The following is a 25,731-nucleotide window of genomic DNA, read 5'->3' as shown; positions in this document are numbered from 1 at the left end:
CCTTCAGCAAGCTATGCCCTCGAAATAAATCCAGTCAAAGTGTCCGAACTAATTTAAAAAGGTGTGTGCGACCACTCAACTGTCGGATATAAACTGTACTGCTGTTACTGTGGGACTGTTAGATGGAGCCCTAAGGACGTCACTGTCTGTTGTGACGTCACTGTCTCTGTTTTGCCTGTTGCGCAAGTGTGACGTGGTGACCATCGCACTTTTGCATATGCTCACCCAAGTGCGACTGCCCGACCGTTGACACGGTTGCGTCAATGTTACCGACCATGTGTTCGATATTGTGGCACAAGCGTGTGGCGGTCGGGGTTTCAAATACAGTTCGCACTGGTGTGACGACCAGGCTATTGCATACGTTGCGAAAGTGAAACCACCAGATTCAGAAGCGAGGTTTCGCAAAATATGTTTGGGGGGGGGGGGCGCTGAAAGTGAAAATTGACGCAACCTACCTCCAAAAGAAAGAAACAAAGGGATTTCTTCCCTGATTTCGCCTATTTTCTATTTAAAATTGGGAGGAGGGCTGAAAGCCACCAACTGAATAGGAAACTACACCCCCGACCAGACTGTTGGATGCGAATGCACGAGTACAACGGCCGGACCGATAGCGCGCTTGCACGAGTGTGTACGCCGGACAGCTGAATGTGACTGCCCAAGTACGTCTTGGAACAATTAGCTTAAGATTTGAACTTCGCCGTATCGCATTTGATGACCTTGTTTTCATTCGATCACGGTCAAAGACCACTGTCGTGTCACTCTTCGGGACCGCGATTTGCCTCATGCTACTGTTTCGTGGATTCACCGGTGTTCAGACTACTACAAACAACTACCAACATATGGTAGCTCTGAGTGAAGAAGAAAGTTCCCGGATGCTGAAAAGAGCGACATTTTCCGTGGTACACAGGAACTCATTTAATCCGAGATGTATGCAAATGTTTTAATTGTGTTTGAAATGCACTTTTACCCTTGAATACCTTATCATTTTAGTTATCAAGTAAGAGAGTATTTTATAATAATTTCACAGACTGGCCAAAGTTTCATCTGGTTTAGTTATGCTTAGAATGAGTCCGAACATCCATTTTTTCATCGTTGATAGTCTGTTCGATTGATAGATTTCATTTCTGAAAGGAAAACAACTTAAAATTTTTGTTTGGGCAGACTGTATTACAAAGGCTTCACATGCAATTTTGCTTAAGATGATATAAGACATGTAGCTGTCACTGTTAGAGTTTATAGGCTGCAGTAGCCAAAAGATTTTGGAGACTTGATTTTTTATTCAATTATTTTTTCTCAAATCGCTGTAAGTTTATACTTATCTCTTAAAATTTGAGAGATTTTTCAGTTAAAAACCGGAATACGGAACTATCAGCTGATTTATCACAAGCATTGCATTCATATGGATCTGCTATCAGCTTGATGCGAGCGTGAAAGTCTGCATGCCAGTTGCTTTCTGCGCCATTTTCTACGATCATCTGGGTTCAAATACATATATCATTTGCTTGCGCCTGGGGTGGGATGGTATTCACTTGTTGTATCGAGGAAGCCTGTACCTGAATGATATTTTGAGACTTGTTCCATTTTTTTTTCAAAGCGTTCTTGCTGTATCTGCGGTGTTTCTGTGCGCCATGGCTGAGAGTGAAAAGAAACGGTAGTTTTATGAATCGTACTTTTGAGCTTGCTGGAAGATGAGATGATTTAAAAGGTAACAACCTACAGCTGGTTATCACTGAATCGTGCTTCTGCTAGTGCTAATTATGTGAATGCCATGCATATGGCATAACTCGACCTTGCCCACATTCCATTGGGGAAGTGCCAGCCTGCAAGCCATGGCAAACATGCCTACAAGATGTGTGGGTAATTACACACAGATGTAATGAACAGATGTAATTCAGTCACAAATAGGATGGCATTCTTTTCCATTACAATGAGGACACACATTGGATAGTAATCAATATCATTTATAGCAAAATTGTCAGGCTTTCTTCCCCTAAATCCTTGAACACCACCAGTTTGGTCATTTGGTGATATTAGAAGTTTTGTATAATGTGGATGCATGTTGCCCTTACTGTCAGATTTGGTTATTTGTGTCCACAGTCTTAACTTATGCCCAGCCTCTGCCCCAAAGAGATCATCAGTCTGGCATGGTTTGAGAGTTGGAAAAGTAGTAGAATCTGTCCCATGAATTTTATTGTCAGATAAAAAATTAAAAGAGAATGTCATTTGATTTTCACTGCCTATCTGCATACTTTTATGAATAAGAAGTGTTTTGCTCTAGGTCCTAGTAAACTAGCATTTGAATAGCATCACTGCACACCTGAGGTCATCACAACTGTTTCATGCATTGAAAAATGCACCTGAGTAAAGTGCATGCAGCTTGATATAAGCAGAAAATATCTTGCCAGGAGACTGGATTTGCAAAATCTAAATGTTATTTCAACTAATTAATGTGTACTAGTAAAAGCTCTGCCACATTAGTAAAAACAACCATTCTTTGAAAAAGTAAAACCAACTGAATGTTTAAGGTGGGAATCCTATTTAGTTATTCCATAGTAAGTTTAAATTTCAGATGCTATTATCCTTGCTAATATCAAAATCATCATGTAGTTTGGGAGTGAGGCTACCTGATATTTATCATACATTGCCTCCAAGGGATCAGATTGCTTGCTGGAGAAGTTGCACTGCATAGATCTGTCTCATATTATCAAAACATATATGTTATGGCTGAACCATTATCCCTTGTGTTGACCTTTTATGGCATGAGCTTAACCTGATCTCAAGTGAGAATTAATGCCAAACTGGCCTAACTACATGCCTGCAAGCACTTACACTTTGTTATACCCATTCATAGTCCTGGAAACAAATGCAATTTTACAGTATAAGGCTGTTTGTTCATAAACTTGCTTTGCCAAGCATTAGGACATTACTTATGCAGAATGTTGCATTTACTAGTGGCAAAGTTCACTTGGAGGGAATGCTGTCTGTTGTCCTGTCTGTAAATTCTCTAGCCCCAGATGTTACATGTTTGCCTTTGGCATGTTTTTGACCTGACCTTTGGCATCAAGATTATACTGAAGTGCATACCCCAGAAATGCCTGTTACAGAGTTTCAGTTGGCACATGGCAGACAGGACATTGTCCACTTTCCCCACTGGAAGTGTACTTGGTCATTGCCCCCAAAGAATTGTGCAAACCTGACCACCTGAGTATCACTCATCATGTTCTTATCTTTTAGTAGGTGCATTTACTCCAGCTCCAAGGTTTTTGAGTTCTTCAACTGCTTTGTGTTAGCAAACATTTTCTGTCTGGTTAGTATCAGCTGCTAATAAATTGCAGCCATATGAATGTGCAGTTAATGGGTACCCAGAGCCCAAGGAACCATCTCAGAATTTACTGTGTGGGGGCTGCCATTTTTATTCCTGTATTTTAAGGATTATGTTTTAGTATTGCAAGACAGGCATGCCTTAATATAAGTAAACTAAAGAACTGTAAATGTTTCTTGTGGCATGTCAGGGCCCTATATGACTGCACAGCTGAAGTACACTTAAGTCCCAATTACTACTATTGCATTATATATATATATATATATATATATATATATATATATATATATATATATATATATATATATATATATATATATATACTAGCAGTACATATATTGACATGGTACTTCTCATGCAGTTTTTCATGTAGTTTTCATTTGTTTTTCTTCTTACCTTTGGTTTACTTCTGGTGCCATCTATAGGTAACTGTCCTCTGATCTGTTGAGGTTATGCCATCTAAGATGTCAAGGCTATGCACCATTCAAACTATGCTGTATGATCGAAGAGGGCAACAAAAAACATATTCTGTTCTAGTGAATTTGGAAAGCAAATTACTTATGGTTCTATGCAATGCTTTCTACCTCAAGCATTGAGAAAGTTTGTATTACCAAATAATTCCTTCAGAGTAAGACATGTAGAGGACTGGAACTTGCCTCCTGATTTTTTTGGCATCCAGCTTTTTATGGATTTTTTTCCTTCATGCTGTAATGATGCAGTGATGCCTGCAGTGCTACACTGCCAAGAAAAGCACTGCATGGTGTTATTGTTGCTGCCATTTTTCAGACTTTGCAAAGCAAAACACTGTATGGTGGTGCTGGTGGTGCAAGGTGTGAGACTGCAGCACCAACACCACCATGAAATACCATCACCAGTTAGGCATTGGTCAATAATTTTCTGAGTGTCGTGACCAAGAATAAGATTATGATCAGTCATTTACAGTCTATTCTATGCACATCATGCAGAGAGGTCTGATTTCAATTCAACAATCATAATTTGCCGTAGCATTGTTGTGCTGCACACCAACTGTTTGGACACAAAATATGTGTGTGATGCCCAAGAAGACAAGGTAAAAGTCACTTTATCACAGACCATGAGCAGACCCTGAACTGTTGCCATCCAACTGTAGCAGCACACAGTCTGACGGCCACCTGGTCTGCTGGCAGTGTTCCGTCCAACGCCGCCATGATCCAGACGAGCATGCCGCCGCCGTCGACGCCGTTCCAGTACCACCCCGGCGGCGGCGCCGGCTCGGGCAACCCGCAGCCGCCGCACTTCCGCGGCTACACGCCGACAGTGTACAATGGCAAGCCCACCATGAATCAGGAGGAGTATGACGGCAAGCGACTCCGTAAGAGCTCCATGCGCAAGACGGTCGACTACAACTGCTCCGTCATGAAGTACATCGAGGTGGGTCAAATGGCCGAGACGGTGTGAAAGCGCTGTGGGTGTGCTCGCACGTGTCTTGTGTGCTCTGGGGATGTAGGGAGGACACCTGACTGCGCGCAATCAGTCACATTCCTGTTTGCCGGTCATGCGGGGCTGTCGATGATCCAACTAGGGGCCGTGCTGCTGTGCGGTGTCCGCCCCCGCTGACCCCCGCTGGCGCCGCCGCCCGCCTCCGACAGGACCGGCTGTGTCTGCTGCGGCGCCGTGGACCGGCCGGCGCTGCAGCCCGACGTGCTGTTCTACCCGGAGCTGCTGCCACCAGCCGGCTACCCGGACAACCCGATCAACGCCGTCACCACGCGCTTCGTGCGCACGGCCACCAACAAGATGCGCTGTCCGATCTTCTGCCTGGGCTGGACGCCGGAGGGCCGCCGCCTCATCACAGGCGCGTCGTCCGGCGAGTTCACGCTCTGGAACGGGCTCACGTTCAACTTCGAGACCATCCTACAGGTTAGCCGGGGCGAGCCGCGGCCACCACCGCCGTTTGCAGCCGTGCAGCCGCCCTCAGCGGGGGGGGGGGGGGGGGACGTGCCGGGTGATATTGCTGAGGTGCCAACGGCGAGATGATCATGCCGCACACTGGTTTGAGGGGGTGGGTTGCACGTGTCGTGGTGTGTGGTGCTGTGTGGTCGTTCTGAGCCGCTCTCCGTGCCAGCTAAGAACTGGAGCGGTGCTCGTGGCCGGCGGCTTTGGCCGCGCTCTCGTCCGCCTCTGTCGAGGACGCCGCTCGGCCTCTCTCGGCGGCCCGACGCCGCCTCCTCCGGCCCCGCTGTGTGCCCGACGTAACCGAGCCCGGCCAACCCGGCAGGCGCACGACAGCCCCGTGCGGACCATGGTGTGGTCTCGCAACGACCAGTGGATGGTGACCGGAGACCACGGCGGCTATGTCAAGTACTGGCAGATGAACATGAACAACGTCAAGATGTTCCAGGCGCACAAGGACCCGCTGCGCGGAATCAGGTAGCTATTCCGTGCTCGGGCGGCGGGCGCGCGGCGGCGATGTAGCGGCGTCGGCCTGTGACCTGACACCTGACCTCACCTGACCTGCGCCCGCCCGTCCGCCCGCCTGGCGCGGTCTGTGATCGGCCGCGCGTGCTCCACGGGGCGGACAGCGCAAATACACGTCGGGAACGGGGGAGGGGGATGGCGGTGTGGTACAAAGTCGGTCGTGAGTGTTGTGCGCCGCGGGGGCGGCCGCTGTGCTGTAGGCTGTCGCCGGCGCTGGCCGCCCCGGCCCGTGTGGGAATTAGTGGTGTGTCTAAATAAACAACCGCTGGCTGGAAAGGGCCTAGCCTGGCCCAGCCACCGTCGCTGCGATGTAAATACACTGACCGGCGCGCCGCGGCCGCCGCCCGCTCCACCCATCAGCTGCCGGTGCGGGCAACTGGTCCCAGCCGCCGGGCCGGGGCCGTTTGCGCCGTAGCGCCGCGTCATTTCTGGAGCCTCAAATTCCGGGACTGCGTCCGGATAGCTTCCCAGGCTTCCAGATGCAATTTGGCTTCTAACTGGAGTTGTGTGGGTCGGTGTTGCACCCAGCGTTTTGCTTGGGCAGTCTCAACGTTTGGCAGTAACTGTAAGGCACTATCAATGCATGGAGTTCCTAATTGGTTTTCGATATAGATTGCCGGGAAATTCAAATCTGGTCGAGGCAGTTTCTCTCACCTCTACCAGGTTTGTAAGATGGAGTCCATTTGTTGAAGTCTCCTAAGTATTAGTGGGCGCCATGGTTAGCATTGACTTTCAAGCCTGGTCGCCGCATAGGCTATCAGGTAGATGCTATGAAACCCTGGAACGGCAGCCTTCCAGCCGGCGTCGGTGGGCAGCCAGCTCTTCTCCGCAGCGCTGCTCGGTGTGCTGGCCACAAATATACCCAGGCCTATTGTGTTCCATATCTCCATACCTGTGATATCTTGTGATACCTTGTGATGAGTTTATTTAACGTACTTGTACCTGGTGACTTGTTGCTCTAGTCAATTTCCCAAATAAACTCAGGAGCGTAAAAATTTTGTTTCTGGTTTCTGAGCGGCCTGCCTCGGACGTAAATTGGAACAAGTTTCGCCGTAGAACTCGAACAAACACGATGTCTATGGTTAGCGCGATTCAGAACAACACGAACAATAGGCTCCTGTTCAAGACGTGCTGGGTTACAAGGTTTGTGTAGAACAGAAGGCGCAAGTTATATTTCAAACGTGTATATGGGTCAATCCCTGATTTTCCTCTGTCTGCTGCGCACACGCAGTTTGCCAGGTTTATGATCGTTAGTCAGCGGATACACATATTCATCCGACTGTATTGTCGGCATTTGGATGGTGTTTAATTGGTATTTCCGTCCACCTGGTAAGTGTCGCGTAAGGATTTCGCATTTGCGGACTGTTTTGGACGCTTTTTGTTGTCCGGTAAGAAGATGTTGGACTGGCGCCGACTGTAATGAACATCTGGGCTGTCAGCGCAACAGAGTAGACACCATTTTAGATTGCCAGTGGGGGTGACTGACGCTGGCGTACCGCCTCCAGCCTGTCGTGGTGCTCAGGCGCTTGGCCTGGTGCGCTTCGAAGCGAGGCTTTAAAGCGGCAGCCAGCGTCGCCCTGCAGCGGCAGCAGTGTCGCGCCGGCGTTAGTGGGCAGACGCGGCCGCCGCAGTAAGCTGGCGCCAGCTTCTGACGGCCCGGCAGCACACGAGCGCCGCACCGGGGTGAGGCCCGCTGGCATTAGCTCAGTTTACTTTCCTGGTCGCGGTCTTGGCTGGTTAGGACGGAGGTTTCTTGAAACGCCAACTATTTGGCGGATATTGGGGTGAGGAGAGATGGCGGGTGGAGTGACAATGCGTTCACCCCACGCCGCAGCTCGGACCGCTAGCCGTATAACAGGTGCGGATGCGCCGGTGTCCGCGCGGGGCCGGGAGCCGCGGACCGCGAGGGCCACCCTTCGGCCGGATGGCCGCGGTAGACGGAGGTACAGTGGTGCTTGGGCGGATTTAGGAGCCCCAGAAAGGATAGGCTGGCTCGTGCCGAGTGGATGCGGTTCAATCCCGGCGTGGTGAAGGTATAAGCCGAGGCGATTAAATAGTGGGAGGATGAAAGCGTGTGATGTGGCTCCATCCAGTCCTTATACGTAAACAATGCTAGAATGACTTCCGTTTTTATTTACATTCCTGGCCGCCGCACTGGGCACTGGAGCCGACAAAAGCGAGGCAATGGGTCGACGCCTGCCGGATCCGCAATTTGGAAAGCGATGATGTTTGTAAAGTGGGGATGCTCGACTGTAGGCTTGTGCCAATAGCGGAGTGATGTGCACTGGCGGCAGGTGTGCTTGATGCCATCCAGATCTCACAGCTGTGGGATATTCCTACCGTTATGAAGTCCTGTCCGGCATCCGTCGGCTCACCACGTGGATGTATGCTTGACCGTCGCGCATAATTCGCTGATCAGTAGTCTACGATTATTTCAGCTCGGATTACGTTCAAAGTGTATGTTAGAAGCTTGCTTGGAGAGCAGGCTTCGCAAAGACTCTTTGAAAACAGAAAATCTGTTGTTTTTCGGTAAGTATGGGTCAGATGGGAGGATACCGGCTGAGAAGGGTCCACGCCCAAACCCCGTCCCTTCTTCAAAAGGGAGAAGGGGTGCGGGGATGTCTTCGCCGCCCGTGGGGCTGTCTCGCTGGCGATAATGACAGCATCCGGGGTACATTCTAAGCCTTCTTATCGCGGCCTTTTCTCAGCCGGTGCAAGCCTTGTTACACGCCATGCTGTAGCTGTGGTCTGCTCTTTCCGAAGCCCTCGCGACCGCACCGCTGCGCCGCTCACCGCGCTGACGCGGTGCTCTGCACGACACCTCGCGTGCGGGCTGGACTTTGTCATTAGTCGGTAAACAGAGGGGCTCAGGTGGGAAACACCAGGGTAACCACTCTTCTTCTGTACAGCGATAAGGAAGCATGCGCAGATTGCGACTCGACGTAGGTGCTCAGACGAGCCGGCTACGCCATAACAGGGTGTGGGGTGACGCCGTTTGACATGGCGGGGTGTTTTTAGTTTCGAACCGTAGAACACCCGTGGAACAAAACTTCCATACAAAATATGGATGCGTTATGGGATCAGACCAGGTTATATTGGCCATGTTTGCACATAAGATAGAAGAGCAAACGCCTCCCCAGTCGCGCAGGATGCCCTCCAAGACATGAAGGTTTGCCTTCCCGTCAGAAACCATTCTGAGACAGATAAAGAACATTGGAAAACTGGATATTCCTTTAACCGAATAGTGTGGAGAGTCCATCTGTGCACCATGAGAGGAAAACAAAGCTAGGTATATATGGCAACCAGAATGTTTAATTTTTTTAAAGGCTTCGTATATTGGAGCAGTAGCGAAGTCCTCCACTTCCACTCCCTTCGTTATTGGACTACCCTATTAGGAGCAGTAGCAGAGTCCTCCACCTCCACTCCCTTCGTTACTGGACTCTCCTATTAAAGGCGGTAGGGGAGTCCTCCACGTCCAGTCTCTTCGTTACTGGACTATCCCCACCAGTGAAAATACAATGCTCCATAAAATATGCGCCTGTATCAGCGGTGGGTGAATAGAAGCGTGCATGTGACGTAGAACAGAAACTGTTAAGGAAGGTCCGGCCTGCTACCGTAGGTGACGCTAAGCTATCAGTTTTGTACATTTTGGACCCCGAGTTAGGATCGACACCGTTTTTCCGTGGAAGCCGATGCACGCCATACATTCAGTCAATATAATCAATTAAAGTGACATAATTGACTCAGGGTGATTGAAATTCCTCTAAATTGTCTAATTCATACAGACAGGTAAATATGATCATCATTATCTTGGTGCGGAGCCAACAACTGACACCACGTGGCGTCACCTTTGTGATCCGACCGCGTTAACCGCCCTTGTGTACCATACCCAGGCTTATTGTAACTGCAGGCGACATATGTTTCCATCAAGTGCAATTTTAAGATTTGGAGGTAATGCTTCACATTTGTATGGAGCTTTGAACTTATGAAGCCATCTTGAAGAACATGTGGTACGGTTCACAGCCTTGACCTTCTTGAGACCTAAACCCCTGTAGTTTCTGAGCTCCACGCCCACGAAGATGTGCAGACTTTTTCGTGCAGACTGTTTCAAGGTCGTACAGGCATCCATAACCCAAAATGAATGTCATTCAAATCCTGCCATTGCATTGGCCATGTGGCGATTAAGGCCAATAAACATTAATAGTCAAGTCGTTCCACCATATATATGGTGGAACGACCACGGACACCAATATATAGGGTGTCCGTGCGCATGTTTTCCAGACATAACGGTTGTCATTAAGCTCTCAATCGGTGTTATGTAATGCACGGTCACACAGTTAAGCAATGACGTATCGAAAAGCATGTTATCGTAAAGAAAAATTATTGTCAAGAGGAGTGCTTTCCAGTTACTAGTACGTAATACTTATTTTGTCATATCTGATGGTTATCTTATTATCTTCAAATGGGGAACTAAGCGTAATAGTAAGGTTACTACTACTTAATACTTATTTTGTCATATCTGATGTTTATCTCATTATCTTTAAATGTGGAATTAAGGGTAATAGTAAGGTTACTACTACTTAATACTTACTTTGTCTTATCTGATGGTTATCTCATTATCTTCAAATGTGGAACATTCCCTTCAAGTGTCTGAGACTGGTCTTGATGTTAGAGGCCATGATACTACATTCCTTCAGTAATTACGGACTCCGCTTCCCCATGGCGTAGTCCGTAAAGAGGCGAGACGAGTCCGAACTGCTCGTAGGATCTGAGGCACCATCTGCTCGGGACTGCCTGTCGCAGGCTATATGTAGGGTGGTGCACCGTGCAGGTGGCTTGTAAATTCTCCTCTAACGCTCGCCCGGCCGGCACCTTTCACGCTCCCAATCAGGGTGGGCCAGCATCCGGATACCATTCTACACTGCCACGGTGATAACCAGTGCTCGGACATTACACCCGCAGTAGGTGGCTGAAATCCACACTTCATTCGGTCACTGGCGTCGTAGGCGCAGCGTTGGCGCCTTTCTCGCCATCACGAGCAGCGCTTGAAGCTGCCCTTCGCTGTAATGTTCTTTCCAGCCGCTCCCTCGGTGCTGGCCGCCGCCTGCCATTGCTCCGTCGCCGGTGCTCTCCGCCCCGGCAGCGTTTCGTTCTTCTCGCTCGGGTAGGGGTAAACTTCTGGTCGTCCGCGCCGTCCATCCTTCACTGGCGTCCCGTCACTTACCTGCCCATGGAGGCCGCTCTTTGATGGCGTGACGCGTGCTGTCATGCCTGCGTCGCGAGCTGACCCGTGGGGGTGAATCTACTTGCCGTCAAATGTGACCGTTTAGTTCGTCCTCATGTCTTTTTGAGAGCCCCTGCTGTTCGCTTCTGTTAGCCCACTCCGCAGCACGAGCTCCTGACTGCTCGCTTCGTTTGCCTCCTCCAAAGCCCTGGCTGCGGGCTCCTCCTGTCTGCTCCTCACACATGCCTGCTCGCTCCTCTTGCTTCCTGCCCAGCCATTCCCGCTCGCTCTTCATGCCTCCTCTTCAGTCGTGCCTGCGCGCTCCCCTTGCTCCTCCCCAGCCCTACTCGTCCTCATTGCTTCCTGCCCAGTCTCGCCCGCTCGCTCTCTCTGCTCCCTTCCCTCCCCCAGCGTTGGCCGGCTCCGGTGCCTTCTCATTGTGTCAGGGTGATGTCTGCTCCCTCCCGTGCCTCCTCACTGCCCAGGCTGGTGACTGCTCCCTCCCGTGCCGTCTCAGTGCCCCAGGATAGTGACTGCTCCCTCCCGTGCCTCCTCACTGCGCAGGCTGGTAATTGCTCCCTCCCGTGCCTCCTCACTGGCCCAGACTGGTGACTGCTCCCTCCCGGGCCTCCTCACCGCCCAGGCTGGTGACTGCTCCCCCCCCCGTGCCTCCTCACCAGCCCAGGCTGTGACCGCTCCCTCCCTGCTCCCCCCCCCCGTGCCTCCTCACCGCCCAGGCTGGTGACCGCTCCCTCCCGTGCCTCCTCACCGCCCAGGCTGGTGACTGCTCCCTCCCGTGCCTCCTCACCGCCCAGGCTGGTGACTGCTCCCTCCCGTGCCCCCTCATGTCTGCCCCACCCCGGGCGCCGGCCGCCGCCTGTCGTGACTTAAGACGGCCCGGTGTCCAGTTTCAGTCCGTCCGACCACAAGCTGGCCACGTGCTCCGACGACGGCACCGTGCGCATCTGGGACTTCATCCGCTGTTACGAGGAGAAGGTGCTGCGAGGTAGGCGTGCACCCGCGCCGGCGCGCGCGGCCCCGCCGGTCGTCCCCGATGTCGGCGGCGCCGGCGACCCGGGCGTGGTGTCTGGGTGCTGGCCCTCGTGACCATGCTTCCCAAGGTGTGCGGAACTGCATGCTTGGTGCGAGAAACTCCCTGGGGCCCCCTAGTGGTATCAATGTCGGAAGAAATGATATCGCCACAGAAGAATCTTGGGATTTCAACAAGTTCACCTCAGAGTCTGATATCTTTGCGCACGTAATTGTACCTGTCCGTCACTTCTTGCACACGTGGGGAAACAGGTCACCACCAGACTTAACCGCTAAGCGTGGTGGGTGACATGCCCCAGCGACGCTGCTTCTCATGAGCGCCGGCTGCGCCAGCTCGGTTGGCGCCAGCTGCTAGTTCACCATCTCGCCGGTAGATGTCTCGGCGCTGTCCTCTGCTGCCGCCGGGGCTGACCCAGCTCCCGGTTGGGAATGTTCTGGAATTCCCACGCGCCGCGGGGCGCGACGGGGCCGTGTTTTCGCGCGAGCCGGGCCACGCGACGCCGGACCGGCGTTCCGGGGAGTGGGAGGTCGGGACCGGTCGGACCGGGACCGGCCGCTGCGCCGCCGCCTGTCCCCTGTCGGCCGCGATCGCCGGCTCTGTTTGACGGCGGGGACGGCGGCGGGGCGCGGACGGGGCTCGCGTCGGTGACGCGCAGGCGGCCACCGGTGCGCGCCGGTCGTCGGATGGCGTGATGCGTCCGGCGGTGGGCGGGGAAAGCCCTGGCTGGCTGGAGGGAACGCAGCCCACGCTGTGTGCGCGGCTGCCAGTCACGGCCGGGGCTCTGGTCGGCGACGTTTTGCATGAATTTGATGGTGAAAATGGCGACCAAAGCGCACACGCTCGCAGCGGCATGCCGAATATTTATCGGATGCCAGTCATTCGGATGCGACGAACCTACGGTTCACGGAATGGGTGCTGTCACTCTTAACACTGACCATGCCACTGTGGTTAAGCGCTGCATTGTTAGCATTGTTCTGCATACGTTTCTACTGCCGCTCTTGCTATGCTCTATTTAGTGATTTCGCCGTGCCGCCAAAGCAAACTACAGAATATCGGGAATGACATCTAATCACAGGCAAATCATGATAGCACAACGACAAGGTGCTGCCAGGCAACTATCTTAAAACTATCTAACAACTATCTTAGCGGCCTCCCTTAGAAGCCTGTCTATCCCAATTTGAAATCACATGACGACACGTGACCTGAGCTGACCCCTGGTCCCCTGAGTTACAACACTGATGGGAGCTGTTTCACTTAACGCCCGCAAGAGGCGTCGTCGTGTGTAGGGGCGGCGTGACCTGACCCGTGCCGCCTCACACAGGTCACGGCGCGGACGTGAAGTGCTGCGACTGGCACCCGCACAAGGGCCTGGTGGTCTCCGGCAGCAAGGACAACCAGCAGCCGGTGCGGCTGTGGGACCCCAAGTCGGGCCAGAGCCTCGCCACACTGTGAGTGTCCCGGCGTTGGCGGCGGCGGCGTGTTTCGTCAGCCGCCACTGGCGCAGCGCCGCTCCTCCTCCGCACCGTCCGCCGGTCTTGCGGCCGGCTCCCGACCTTTGCACCGCGCCATCTTGTTGAGCGGCTCATCAGCGCCCGGCGCTACATTGCCGCGAGTGGGGTGAGCCGCAAAGCCGGGCTGATGTCGCTGGGGGTCACGCCGGCACTTGCCCCCCCCCCCCCCCCTCCTTCCCCTGTGGTCGGTCTCGGGTGCTACCCCCTCTCCCTGTGGCCCATCTCGAGCGCTCCCTCCCCCAGTATTCAGTCTCGGGTGTTGGCTGCCTCCCTCCCCTGTGGCTGGTCTCGGGTGCTAGCTGCACGCGCTGTGGCCGGTACCGGGTGCTGGCTGCCCCGCTGTAGCCGGTCTCGGGTGCTGGCTGCCCCGCTGTAGCCGGTCTCGGGTGCTAGCTGCCCCGCTGTGGCTGATCTCGGGTGCTAGCTGCCCCGCTGTGGCCGGTCGTGAGCACCATCTGCCCCCGCTGTGGCCGGTCGTGAGCACTAGCTGCCCCGCCGTGGCCAGTCATGGGCGTTCGGCGGCCTGTCGCGGTGGGGTACATCCGCGTCTGCGGTGTCGAATGCCACGAGCGTATTTGTTTGTCGGCATCTGATAACGCCGCCGATCGCGGGGCCTGTGGTGTGTCAGGGCTTATGCCGGACGATGTTCTAAGCGTGCTGCAATGCAGCTGATCTCAATTGTCAACAACGATGGTTATTGGCACGTTAACCTTTGGTATTCGCCTTCAAACACGCCGTTGGTGGACGATTGCTCGCGTTTAAGCATAGCATCGATGGGGCCAACTGCCGTTCCAAATCATGCATGCTAATTGTACTGGGAAATGTGTCTCGGGTCTCTTTCTACGCTCCACGACTCCTCCGATCGGGGCAGCAGTGTGAAATTCTAGCCGTAAATTAGTTTGAAGTCGCTTACACAAACTCATTGCCAGCTGGAAGCCAGTTCCTGGAGTCCGAGCGTAAACAGTTTCAACCTTCTACGTCGTCACCTCCGCTCTGTGGACGTGCGGAATCGCTGTGACTCCGGGAAGCCCCAGCTCCGGCAGCCCTGGTGTGACGTCACGCCCCTTCACAGACACGCGCACAAGTCGACCGTGATGGACCTCAAGTTCAACAGGAACGGCAACTGGCTGCTGACGGCTTCGCGGGACCACCTGATCAAGCTGTTCGACATCAGGAATCTGGCGCAGGAGGTGCAGGTGAGGTGGAGCAGCGCGGCCGGCCTCGGCCGCTCTCTCGGCACGCGGTCAGCCTTCACCGGCGTCCGGAGGTGGGCCAAGCGTGGCTCACCTCTGGCGCGCCGGTCTGGCCGAGCGGTTGCCCCCGTCCGCGCAAACAGCCCGGACAAAAACAGACGAGTGAAAGGCCTGACCATAGCCAAGGGCAAACCTTATGACACCGCCGCGATAAACAATAATACACAACTCAGGCTTGCTGAGAAATAGTAGCTGAATGACTTGATGTAACCGCTTTGACCGCGAACACGAGTGACTGTCACCACTTTTGTAGCATCACTGTCGCGGGCATTGGGTTATGCAATTTGGTTGCGCTGGTTCGCTGCTCGAATATGGTGTCATTTTGCCATTGAGCCTCGGTGGGATATTTTATCCGTAGGCTTATGCTTTCGATCGCCGCCTCATGCGGGCGGCGCAAACACAGTCGTAGTGCGGTCATATTGCAGTCATATTGGGTCCGTTTCACAAAACGAAGGCAACGTTCACGATGACCACGTGTACCACACAAGGCACCGAGTCAGTCACGTGACGAACGAGTCCTTTTCAAGCGCGCGGTCACCAGCAGGTCAGGGATGCTCGGGGCCTCCAATCTTGCACTCGACCGAAGCCTGGATTTACACACGGATCATCGGCAGTGGGTTGTTGAGATCGGCAGAAGTAAGGAGTGCGGCCCGTGTTTGCAGGCCGGCGTCGGGTACCGCCAGGCGCGCGCTGTAAAAGGACATCGCGCCTGGCCGTGCCGGTGTGATGTCATGCTTCCGTCGCCTCCGCCGCTGCTGCTCTGTGGTGCGGCTGGGACACGCCGTGGGTGGGTGTGGATATGATAGAAAGCAGGGACGCAGTAATGATTTTCTTTGTGGAGGGCTAGACAATAAAAATGAGTCAATCTTACCCCAAAACACACCAGCAAACGGATTTCCCGCCGAATTTGGGCCACCTTCTCTTCAACTTTGCGGTCGAGAGAGAACCCCCCCCCCCCCCCGCCCTACTGAGTGAGAAACCACATCCCTGCCAGTAAGTACTGAGCGGCCGCAGGTGCTCACTGCCGCTGCCCGCTCCGGGAGCAGCGTGCAGCGCGGAGAGCCGGGGATGTGCCGAGCGGTGCGCAGTGAGCGCCGTAGGTCCCGCCGGCTGACCGTCGCCCGTTGCAGGTGTTCCGGGGCCACAAGAAGGAGGCGGCCAGTCTGGCCTGGCACCCGGTGCACGAGACGCTCTTCTCCAGCGGCGGCTCGGACGGCTCGCTCATGTTCTGGAACGTGGGGTGGGTGCGGGCTCGCCGGCAGGCCCCGCCCGCCGCCCTGCGGCAGGTGGCCGCCGGCGACTGCGGCCGGTCACGGCGCGCCCACCGCCCGGACGCGGCTCTTGTCCCTACTGTTGTCACGACGGTGTGCTCTGAGGATGATTGTTTGGCGGAATGCGAGGTGTGATCGACCTCTGACGGAAAGGACTCTGGTTGGGCTCACGTTTCGCTGCCGCTTACTCGTCGTCTGTACGCGTGAGCAGTGACAGTGTTGTGGAACTCAGCCGTTATGTCGCGGTCCTTGGTAATGCTCACTTCTAGTCAGCTCCAAGCATCCGTCCTTTCGCACCAGCTTTTTCCATCGAACCTATGTCTTGTGGTGGATAGCATGCTACTGGACACCCTGTGCCATTGCAGACCCTGACCTGCTCAAAGACTCAACATGGTCCCTTTTCTCACTGACATCGCTCCTGGCATTGTCCCGCCGTCTCTGACGCTGCCTCGGCCTCCTGCAGCTGCGATAAGGAGGTGGGCTGCATCGAGCAGGCGCACGACTCGCTCATCTGGTCCATGTCGTGGCACCCGCTGGGTCACGTGCTCGCCTCGGGCTCCAACGACCACACGACCAAGTTCTGGACGCGCAACCGGCCCGGCGACTCGATGCAGGACAAGTACAACCTGAACATCGCCGAATCGACCGACGCGCCGACTGTGGTGAAGCCGACTGCGGACGACGCCGGCCAGCCAGGTACGCCGACGGCGGCGGACGGAGGGCGGGTGGGGTAGGCGACAGGCGCCGTCAGCTGACGGAGCAGGACTGGCGAGACGTCTGAGCGGGTCAGGTGCGAGAGCGCGGCATGGCAGACGTTCACCGGTTTGCGTTGGGGCTCCGGTGCTCGGCGATACGGGGTGTGCGGGCGGCGTTTTCCCCGGTGACTGTGTATTGATCGTGTGCCTGACCACAGCGACTGGCTTCTCCGCGTGACCCGGCCCGTCCGCTGACTCGGCTCTTCCGCTGACTCGGCCCGTCCGCTGGCCTGGCCCGTCCGCTGACCCGGCCCGTCCGCTGACTCGGCTCTTCCGCTGACCTGGCCCGTCCGCTGACCCGGCCCGTCCGCTGACCTGGGTTGTCCGGTTACCCGTCCTCTTCTGCTGACCCTTCTCACCCTTCTTCTCACCCGCTCCGTCCGCTGATCCGCCTCGCCCACTAACCCGGGTCTTCTTCTGACCCGGTTCATCCGCTGACCCAGCTTGTCCGCGTGATCCGCCCCGTCCGCTGACGCGGCTCGTCCCCTGACCTGGCCCGTCCGCTGACCCGGCTCGTCCACCCGGCAGCGGAGGAGGGCGCTGAGCCGGCCGACGCCGCCGACGCCGACGCGCCGCTGATCCCGGGCATGGGGCCGGACGACCGCGTGGAGCCGCCGGCGGGCCGGCCGGCCGGCGAGCGGCGGCCGGACGAGCCGCACGAGCCGGCCGACGGGCGCCGCTACATGCCGCGGCGCCCGCACTGGCGCTTCGCCAACCACTGGAACGAGCGCTGGAACCCGGAGTGGGGCGAGGAGCGCGGTGAGTGCCGGCACCCGGCGCAGGTTCGGCCATTTGACCGCGGGCGGGGATGGTGCGGTCGGTCGGGAGTTAGGTGGTAATGACAGGCAAATGTTTCTTCACGTGCGCTGTGAGAATATGTTGATAAGGGATTTCCGAGAGGGGGGGGGGGGGGAGGAGGGGCTGGCGCCGTGCTTGTTTGACGCAAGATTAAGTGTCTGTCCTTGCTCCACTGCAATATCGTAAAACTTTGCAAAGCATTCATCAGCCAAGAAAACAATCAATTGGCGTCGTTTCTCGACGGGATCCTGCTGGGATCTTGTCCCGTGGAATGCCTGTCTCATAAACTTTTCAATGCCCGATGTTCAGCAGACCAAAGTGTTATTTATAACACGTTAGGCAACGTGAAGTGCTGGTGCATTCAAAGCGTTACCATTATGTGCGCGTGATATTCCAGTGTACTTCTGGTAGTCAGTGGCTTTGTATATGAATACGTGCATGCTGAGAGCTCGAGCAACATGAAGCACTGATAGCATACCTGTTTTCTGTTCGTGATATTTCTTGCCATCTCTCGCTTTCAGTGTTCTTATGAATGCAGGCTTGCATGTTGGAGACTAAAATTGCAGAGGTTTCCTGTGCTTCAGCATTTTCAATTTCGGACGCATGGTCTTCATTGCTTCGGTGTTCCATGTGCGGTGTTAATACACCGCCTTTCACAGACAATCGCGGGTAGCGGGTATGTGCGGATTGTGCTTCCAGTAAACATGATAGCTACCTGATCTTTGGTGCATTTGCAAGCTGGGCGCGCCGAAGTGCGGCTACAGCCAGCCCACATGCATACTGCCGGCGAAGAAAGGGCCTGCCGGGGCGCATCTGTTCGCCTTTTTCGTGAAATGACTTGCTCCAGGAACTCGACCACATGCATGCAGGTGTTATCTGTTTCCGGTTATGTGCTCATGCGGATCGTGCAGCATGGCAGGCGTTGTGACGGCTGAAGAACATTGCAGCAGAATTCTCTATTCCTGGTTATGTTTGATGTCACTTTTAGCGGAGCTGAAAGTTAGCTTTGGTGGACGAAGAATATTTTGGTGTTGGCCTTTTATGTAAATGCATGCGGTGGCTTTTTAACAATTAAAGCTGCCCGTCCAAAAGGTCGGGCCTGCCAAGATGTTTCCGTTTTTTCTCGTAGACCTTCTAGAAAGGTTGCATAAGACAAATGGATGCTTAGGGGAGCAAATCTTTTTTAATCCTGAATTACTATCTCCTTCTCGAATCGTCCTCGGCTCAGTTAAGACGTAATAACAAAGCTCTCAGCGAGTGACTGCAAAACGCCCAGCGAACAGGATACCACATAAATAGGCACAGCATGCTGTAGGTTTTTTACATCGGACTCAAACACGATTTTCTGGTGGCGCGATTCCTTTGCCACCGGCACGTGTGGTTTAAGGAGATTGGAGTTAAAGAGATTGCCCTATAAAACGGTAGCTTTGATGTGTTCAGATTCTCCCAACTCAGACTTCTCATGTGGTGTGGGTTGTCAGATTCGTCGCCGTTACTAATCACACCAGTGTGAGATGAGGGTGTGTGGGGAGTAGGCGACCGCCGATTCGGCAAACAGCGGCGGAACGATGACCACCTTTCGGTTAAGATCTTTGATCCACCCGCTGTGTCATGAAGGCTCGTGCTTACCCCTAGACATTATTTCGTGGTACACTGTTATCAAATGTAGTCACGAACAATTTTCGATTCCTTCAGTGAGATCTTCTGGGCTCGCTGGCGGCGTTTCGATTCTCGTTAGGTCAGTGGGAAGGGAAGGGTGAGCAACCCCTCTGTTGTATCGCGAACGGCGCGATGCAGCAAAATAAATTCGTAAGGTTTTCTACGCAGATTTTATTTGGAGCCGACTGAGTTTCCAGCCAGTTTGTGATGCCATGCCAACTCACTGATCTCTAACCTCCTCGCAATAATCCGCACGGCGAATATGTAAAATCGGCACCGCGCGCTATTTTGGGTCCTATTTGCGGCCCGTGCACCAGATCATACCATTATTTCATTGGTGGTTCCGAAACTGGTGTCCACGGCGGAGGTTGGTGAGGACTGGAGCAACCACGACGTCGTGTCTTGCAGTGCTTTCGTCCTCCCCCATGGCGATAAAAGCTTTGAAGTGGCGCCAAGACTAGCACTTCTAGTGGCATACGCCATTGTAGTACGGAAATTAATGATGGGGCACGAGTGTTAATTGGTACTTGATTGCACCAGTGTACCGCTCTAATAAACTGTTGCATAATTGTGTCGCTTTGTCATGCTATCAGCAAGGTTCGTTTCTGTTTCTCCTTCACCATTGCTGCAGCGTACCGTGCCGGTCCAATGACCTGGCGTTCACTGGACGAGCACATCGTACCTGAGTATGTACTGCGGCGCGTGGTGATGGCGGGCACCCGCTAGAAAAATAAAATTTAGATGTGGCCAGCGTTATGGATAGTCTATTTGCTCGGATTATCCCCCCCCCCCCCATTGTGCGCATCCACGCGGCGTTTTGGACGTCTTGAGAAGTACTGCATGCTGTTCTGGTTTAAAACGCGCCCGGGTGGCCCGTTGAATGCCCTTCGCTTGGGTAGGGGGTCAATTAGGCCCCCTGAGATCGTAGAAACTAAGAAAGCTGGAGGCACCAAATTCACAGTGTGTATTGGCCTGTACGTGAACTCACTTGTGGCAAAATTTGAGGCTCAGATCAAGACCTTCGGGTTAGATAGGGTCAAACAAGGTCAAACTCCAGGTTTGCATTCAGAGTTCCCCAGGACCTGGAAACGTGTTCTTATCAAAAGGCCACTGGTGCTCATTTAAAGTCAGCGGCCTTGTTTGACCTTTAGAAGGTCACGGTGACCAAAATTATCCAAAACTGCTTTAAGCTTTGCATTCGAATAAGCGTCAAAGATGAAGGTACCCCAAAAATAAATGCTGACCTGGGCCTTTTCAGGTCAGTGACCTATTCTGACGTGTAGGTGGTCGATGGAGATGCGTAATACAGTTCCTGTAATCAATAGATTTAAAGAAGCATCACAAACTGCTCGATATAGCGAGCTTTACAGTAATAAAACAGGTTGGTTTTGACCCTGGTCTGACGTCCGCGCGTGACCCTAGGTTAATGGACTTCGTTCAATCAATTGTTGTGTTGCCTAAGAAACTATCTCGGAAATGTATGGATCCGTCTAACACTTCGTTGTTGCATCAGATTGACCGATATTTAGATAGAATAAGATAGATAACGATAGAAATTATATTTGCTTAATCCATGGCCTTACCTTGACCCGCCGTGGGTTAGCGACCTTACAAGATAATCTAAATTGTTCATACCAAACTGCTCGGCTACGTTCGTACGCTGCGCCGCGCGGAAACCATTCCTCAAAAACCTTCGGGGAAGGGGCAAGTTGGCCGTCGCCTGCGCGCGTGTTAAGCCATGCACGCATCAAAACCAGAAGTTCTCTTTGGATATGCTGGTATTCAAACTGGTTTCTTCTGATTACAAGTTGAGCGCTCTAACACCGAGCCAACCGGGAATAACAGGAGAGCAGCTAGCTAACCTGGAACAACAGGAAAGCAGCTCACAGCTCGGTGGTAACCCTTGTGCTCGTAGTCAGAGGACCCCTACTGTGAATTCAAGCAATTCCAAGGGGGGGGGGGGAATACGGATGTGCTGCTTAGATAACTGAAAGCTGAACCGCATCCAGTGTTTCTTGGGGCTCAATGACTCTGGACGACGGCCAGGAAATAAACTGGCCGAAACGTTGTGTAAATACTTACACCCTAGACGAGGGCGATAGTCTAAACATATTTCTTATCCTGCTACGAATACCTCGCCTCGATCATTCTTTATAAATGGTCAAGCTATCGGAATCGCAAGATCCGTCGGGAAGCATATCCAAGGTAGATGAAGCCAAGAGACATACTAAACATCCTGTAACGCATAGCCGGTGGACTTCTGCTAGCGATTCACAATTTTACGTGGCTGCCTTTAACCCCCAAAAATATTAAATACATTGCTTTCATTTTGTGTGATGGTCTCTGGCTGCCCGGGTGGGTGTGTTGTCGTGGTTCAGCGTTGCGGTGGCAGCATCAGTCGCTATAGCGCAGCGAGCTGCTGCAGCCGTGGAGCTCATGTACCCCTGCACTGCAGCGTGTTGCGGCGGCCGCGCTAGCTTTTGTGCCTCTCTGGTTCTGAAGGCTGCGGCTCCAGCGGCGGGCTGTGCCGGCTGTGGTGGCTGCCCTTTTGAGGTGGTAGCGGCGGCGACGTCAGCCCTTTTGAGGTGGTAGCGGCGGTGACAGCTGTTGCGCCCCGTGTTGCAGCCGGCTTTCGCGGCCGGGGCGGCTGGCGAGGCCGGGGCAGAGGTGCGTGGAGAGAGCGCGACAGGGAGGACTGGAAGGACGAGAAAGCCGGCGACAAGGCCGCGGAGGACGGCTGGAAGGGCAAAGGGCGCTGGCAGGACAGGTGAGTGGGCGGACCATTCCCGCCACGTGGGTTGCTCTGTTGGCATCCTATCCGGTTCGCGTACGCAGGCTTCTTTCTCGGCGAAGGGAATTTACTTACGCGTTGTATCAATACTGTATTAGCTGCTACGTCATGGATCCACCATGGAAAAATATGACCCCTTTCTTCAACATTTTAAGATTTGCCGATTGTTTTTTCACGCCGTTGGCGCGCCCTGTCCATGTCAAGCGTATCTTATTTTCTTCCCGTGTGCATGCAGATGATAACCTTTGGATGATGTGTGTGTGTGTGCGCCAATCATGTGTGTGTGTGTGTGTGTGTGCGTGTGTTGAAAATCGTGCACGCGAAGGACAACCGGCTCCTGTACTAACACTGTTATCTTGCGCGGCGTCAGGGGCGGCGTCAGGGACGCCGCCAGCGACGACCGCAAGCCGGAGGACGAGCAGCGCGCACGCGACGTCGAACTGCGGCCAGGCGGCGGCGCCGACGGCGCGCGCGGCTTCCGCGGCGGCCGCGGCGGCCGACGCGACCTGGAGGGGCCGGCCGGCCGGCCAGGCGGCGGCGGCGGACGGGACTGGGAGCGTGGACGGGACAAGACGGAGCTCGGTCCGCCGGCCGAGCCCAACGGCTTCCAGGAGGGGCAGCGGCCAGGTCCGGACGGCGTCAGGCCCGACGGCAACCCGCCGGCCGACGCCGGCTTCCGCGGACGCGGCAGGGGCGGCTTCAGGGGCAGCGATCGCGGCAGTTTTAGGGGCGGCGAGCGCGGCGGGTTCAGAGGCGGTGAGCGCGGCGGGTTCAGAGGCGACCGCAGCGGGTTCGGTGGCGGTGAGCGTGGAGGGTTTGGTAGCAGTGAGAGAGGAGGTTTCGGCGGTGAAAAGCGCGGAGGCTTTGGCGGTGGTGAACGGGGAGGCTTCGGCGGCGGTGAGCGCGGAGGTTTCGGCGGCGGTGAGCGCGGAGGCTTCCGCGACGGTGAGCGTGGAGGCTTCGGCGGTGGGGAGCGCGGAGGCTTCGGCGGCGGTGAGCGCGGAGGCTTCGGCGGCGGTGACCGCGGGCCCCGCGAGCTGGACGGGAAGCGCGACGAACCACTGCTGGACCGGCCGCCGCCGCTGCCGGCCGGCGGACCGCCGGCGGGCGAGTGGCGCGGCGGTCGAGACGGCTGGCGCGGCGGCGGTGCACGCGACGGAGGGGAGCAGCAGGATGACTGGCGCGGCGGCGGCGGCGGACGCGGTGGAATGCCGCCGCGCGAGGAGGGCTGGAGGGGTGCGGGAGGCGGCCGCGGCGGAGGAGCTCCTCAGGATGAGGGCTGGCGCGGCGGCAGGGGCGGCGGCGGCTGGAGGGGCGAGGATCAGGAGGAGGGCGGCTGGGGCGGCGGCAGGGGCGGCGGCGGTTTCCGCGGTAGGGGTGGCAACTTCCGAGAAGAGGAGCGGGGTGGGTGGCGTGGCGGCGGCCGCGGCCGAGGTCGGGGGCCCAGGAGGGGTCGCGGCGACTTCTATTGATGGATTGGCTGTTCGTGATCGACGTGATTACCGCTATCAGGTTGTTCTGCTCGGTGGAATATTCGCGGCACGATTAACATGGTAATGGCGAGCCTGTGTTCTTCGAGGTGTGGATGTCATGATGCGATCATACTTGGCTAGTTAGTATTTAGTGCTACAGGTCTGCGGAGATCTGAGCTCTTTCTCTCAAATTGTTTCATTCCACAGGCGGCAAATAAATGTGAATGCGCAAAGTTTTTATCCTGAATGAGCACTGAATTACACCGTGAATGACGTCACCGCAATGAAGGTATTCGATGATTATGTTATATTTACATATTATATTATGCATTATGTTATACTTTATATTATCTTCGATCATTATGATATATACCGATTATTCCTGCACATAACACTGCAATTGCCAGGTGACTCACCTCCGTCACCAGCCAGCCTAAGTACATGAAGCGAAAACAATCTAAGATGGAACCCACTGACCTGATATGGACGATATTCGCGGTTTTGCTCCGACTGGACGATCAGACCAACCCTTGCCTCAAGTTCTTACCCGGATTGCATTCAGTGGTTTTTTGTTCATGTCGTGCACGATACCCCCCGGGATGCGGATGCAATTATCGTCGACTTTCGGTTGCGAGGCAGGTTGGATCCGATGATTGCAATGCCAACTTCCATCAGTTCTCTCGCACCAACTCAACCACAGAAGTCCGGAAACATCTCACTGCGGCGTCGCAGAGTGATCGCGAACTTTGCAGAGGGGTGAGTGATGGTTGTTGTTTTCTGCTGGGGCGTGTAATAAACTGACTCGTGCCGGTGTTGGCCACTTATTCGCCACGCGATCGTTCTTTCAACCTGCCGTCCAAACGATCCCACCGCGCTCACGCATTATTCCTTTATATAACGCTGCAGATGCCAGGTGACACGCCTCCGGCACCAGCCATCCCCAGGCACAAACCGGTTACTTTAATTGTGCAGACAAGTTTGGGGGGGGGATAAAACCTCCTTTTGGCAAAATTGGGGAAACACGCTACACTGCAGGGGTGCAGCCAAAGGCTTGACAAGGGGGGGGGGGGGCTCAGGGCTGACAAATAGCCCCATAATAGTACAAAAGCCCCCAGGAAATCGCCGGATATAGCTCATTTATTATTGAGAGCATGTTTATATATACATATATATATATATATATATATATATATATATATATATATATATATATATATATATATATCACACGCTTTTGCATTATTTAACTGGAACATTGGCTACACGCTACTGCAAGATCAAGTCTGCCCTTAAGTGTACAGTAAAGAAACCGACAAAATCGCGCGTTAAATGAGTCGCGTGGAATGAATTACCGGTACTCTTCATTTTGAAATGATCTAGTGAAGTTTTTTAAACCGACAGAACTCAGAAGCTTTGTCAGAGTTTTTATGTAAGTTGTACAGAAATAACAAGGATTCCGTAAACGTACATTATAAATCAAAATGGGTCAACAATTAGTGTTAACATGGCCAAGCCATGTTTGTCTGGATATGTCCAATATTCAGTCAGAGCTGGTAAGTGACGCAAATTATGTAACGTAGCTTTGAGCACGCATACTCGCATATCTTAGTAACAAAACGTCGACATCAGGCGTTGCAGTCTCCTAAGGCCGGGCGGCGTCCACCGAGTGGTTAACAGGCCGTGGTCAACAGGTGGGCGAAAGTGGTGACGCATCTGAAAGAGGTATCTTTGAACGTTTTTGACACCAAACCGTGCATCTAGAGATATTCCGTGCGTATTTTTCACCTGTGCGGTTTAAAGATAAATGATAATAACGTATTGATATTTAGAGCACCGCGAAGTGGTGCTGGAATCTGGTTGTGGAACTGGCAAAGAAAGATAAAATCTCTGTTTTCCGTGTTGCTGTAATTGTCAATCTGTCCGGAGGACAGCCTCAAATTTGAAAAAAAATCGCCCAGGGCAGCCTTGGCAATGAACAAGTTAATTTCGAAAGACATTCGGAAGTATAATTTTATACCGGTCATTGTTGCGCCCGTCTGACCCAGAATTTCAGGTCACTACGTTACTTTAATGGCCAACGCCATATATATATATATATATATATATATATATATATATATATATATATATAGTAAATACGCAGACTCAACTTACCATGCGCAACCCT

At 53.8% G+C, this 25,731-nt stretch overlaps 1 protein-coding gene across 1 annotated transcript; it reads left to right on the top strand.

Moving 5' to 3' along the window:
- The first annotated feature begins 1,433 nt into the window (after window positions 1-1,433).
- Wdr33 (WD repeat domain 33) lies at window positions 1,434-25,272 on the top strand. The gene is given in 14 exon segments (XM_037220288.1): window positions 1,434-1,705; window positions 4,489-4,732; window positions 4,951-4,977; window positions 4,979-5,221; window positions 5,580-5,731; window positions 11,912-12,009; window positions 13,376-13,502; window positions 14,638-14,761; window positions 15,949-16,058; window positions 16,553-16,785; window positions 17,373-17,603; window positions 21,927-22,068; window positions 22,463-22,542; window positions 25,256-25,272. Coding segments are annotated over 13 exon segments (1,809 nt in total). The 5' UTR covers window positions 1,434-1,705; window positions 4,489-4,507.
- Window positions 25,273-25,731: the final 459 nt, after the last annotated feature.

The sequence above is a fragment of the Pollicipes pollicipes genome, unplaced genomic scaffold (assembly GCF_011947565.3).
Source record: "Pollicipes pollicipes isolate AB1234 unplaced genomic scaffold, Ppol_2.1 Scaffold_4295;HRSCAF=5057_pilon_pilon_pilon, whole genome shotgun sequence".
Lineage (NCBI taxonomy): Eukaryota > Metazoa > Arthropoda > Thecostraca > Pollicipedomorpha > Pollicipedidae > Pollicipes > Pollicipes pollicipes.
The sequence above is the reverse complement of the archived record's forward strand: the minus strand, read 5'-3'. Positions and strand labels throughout refer to the sequence as shown.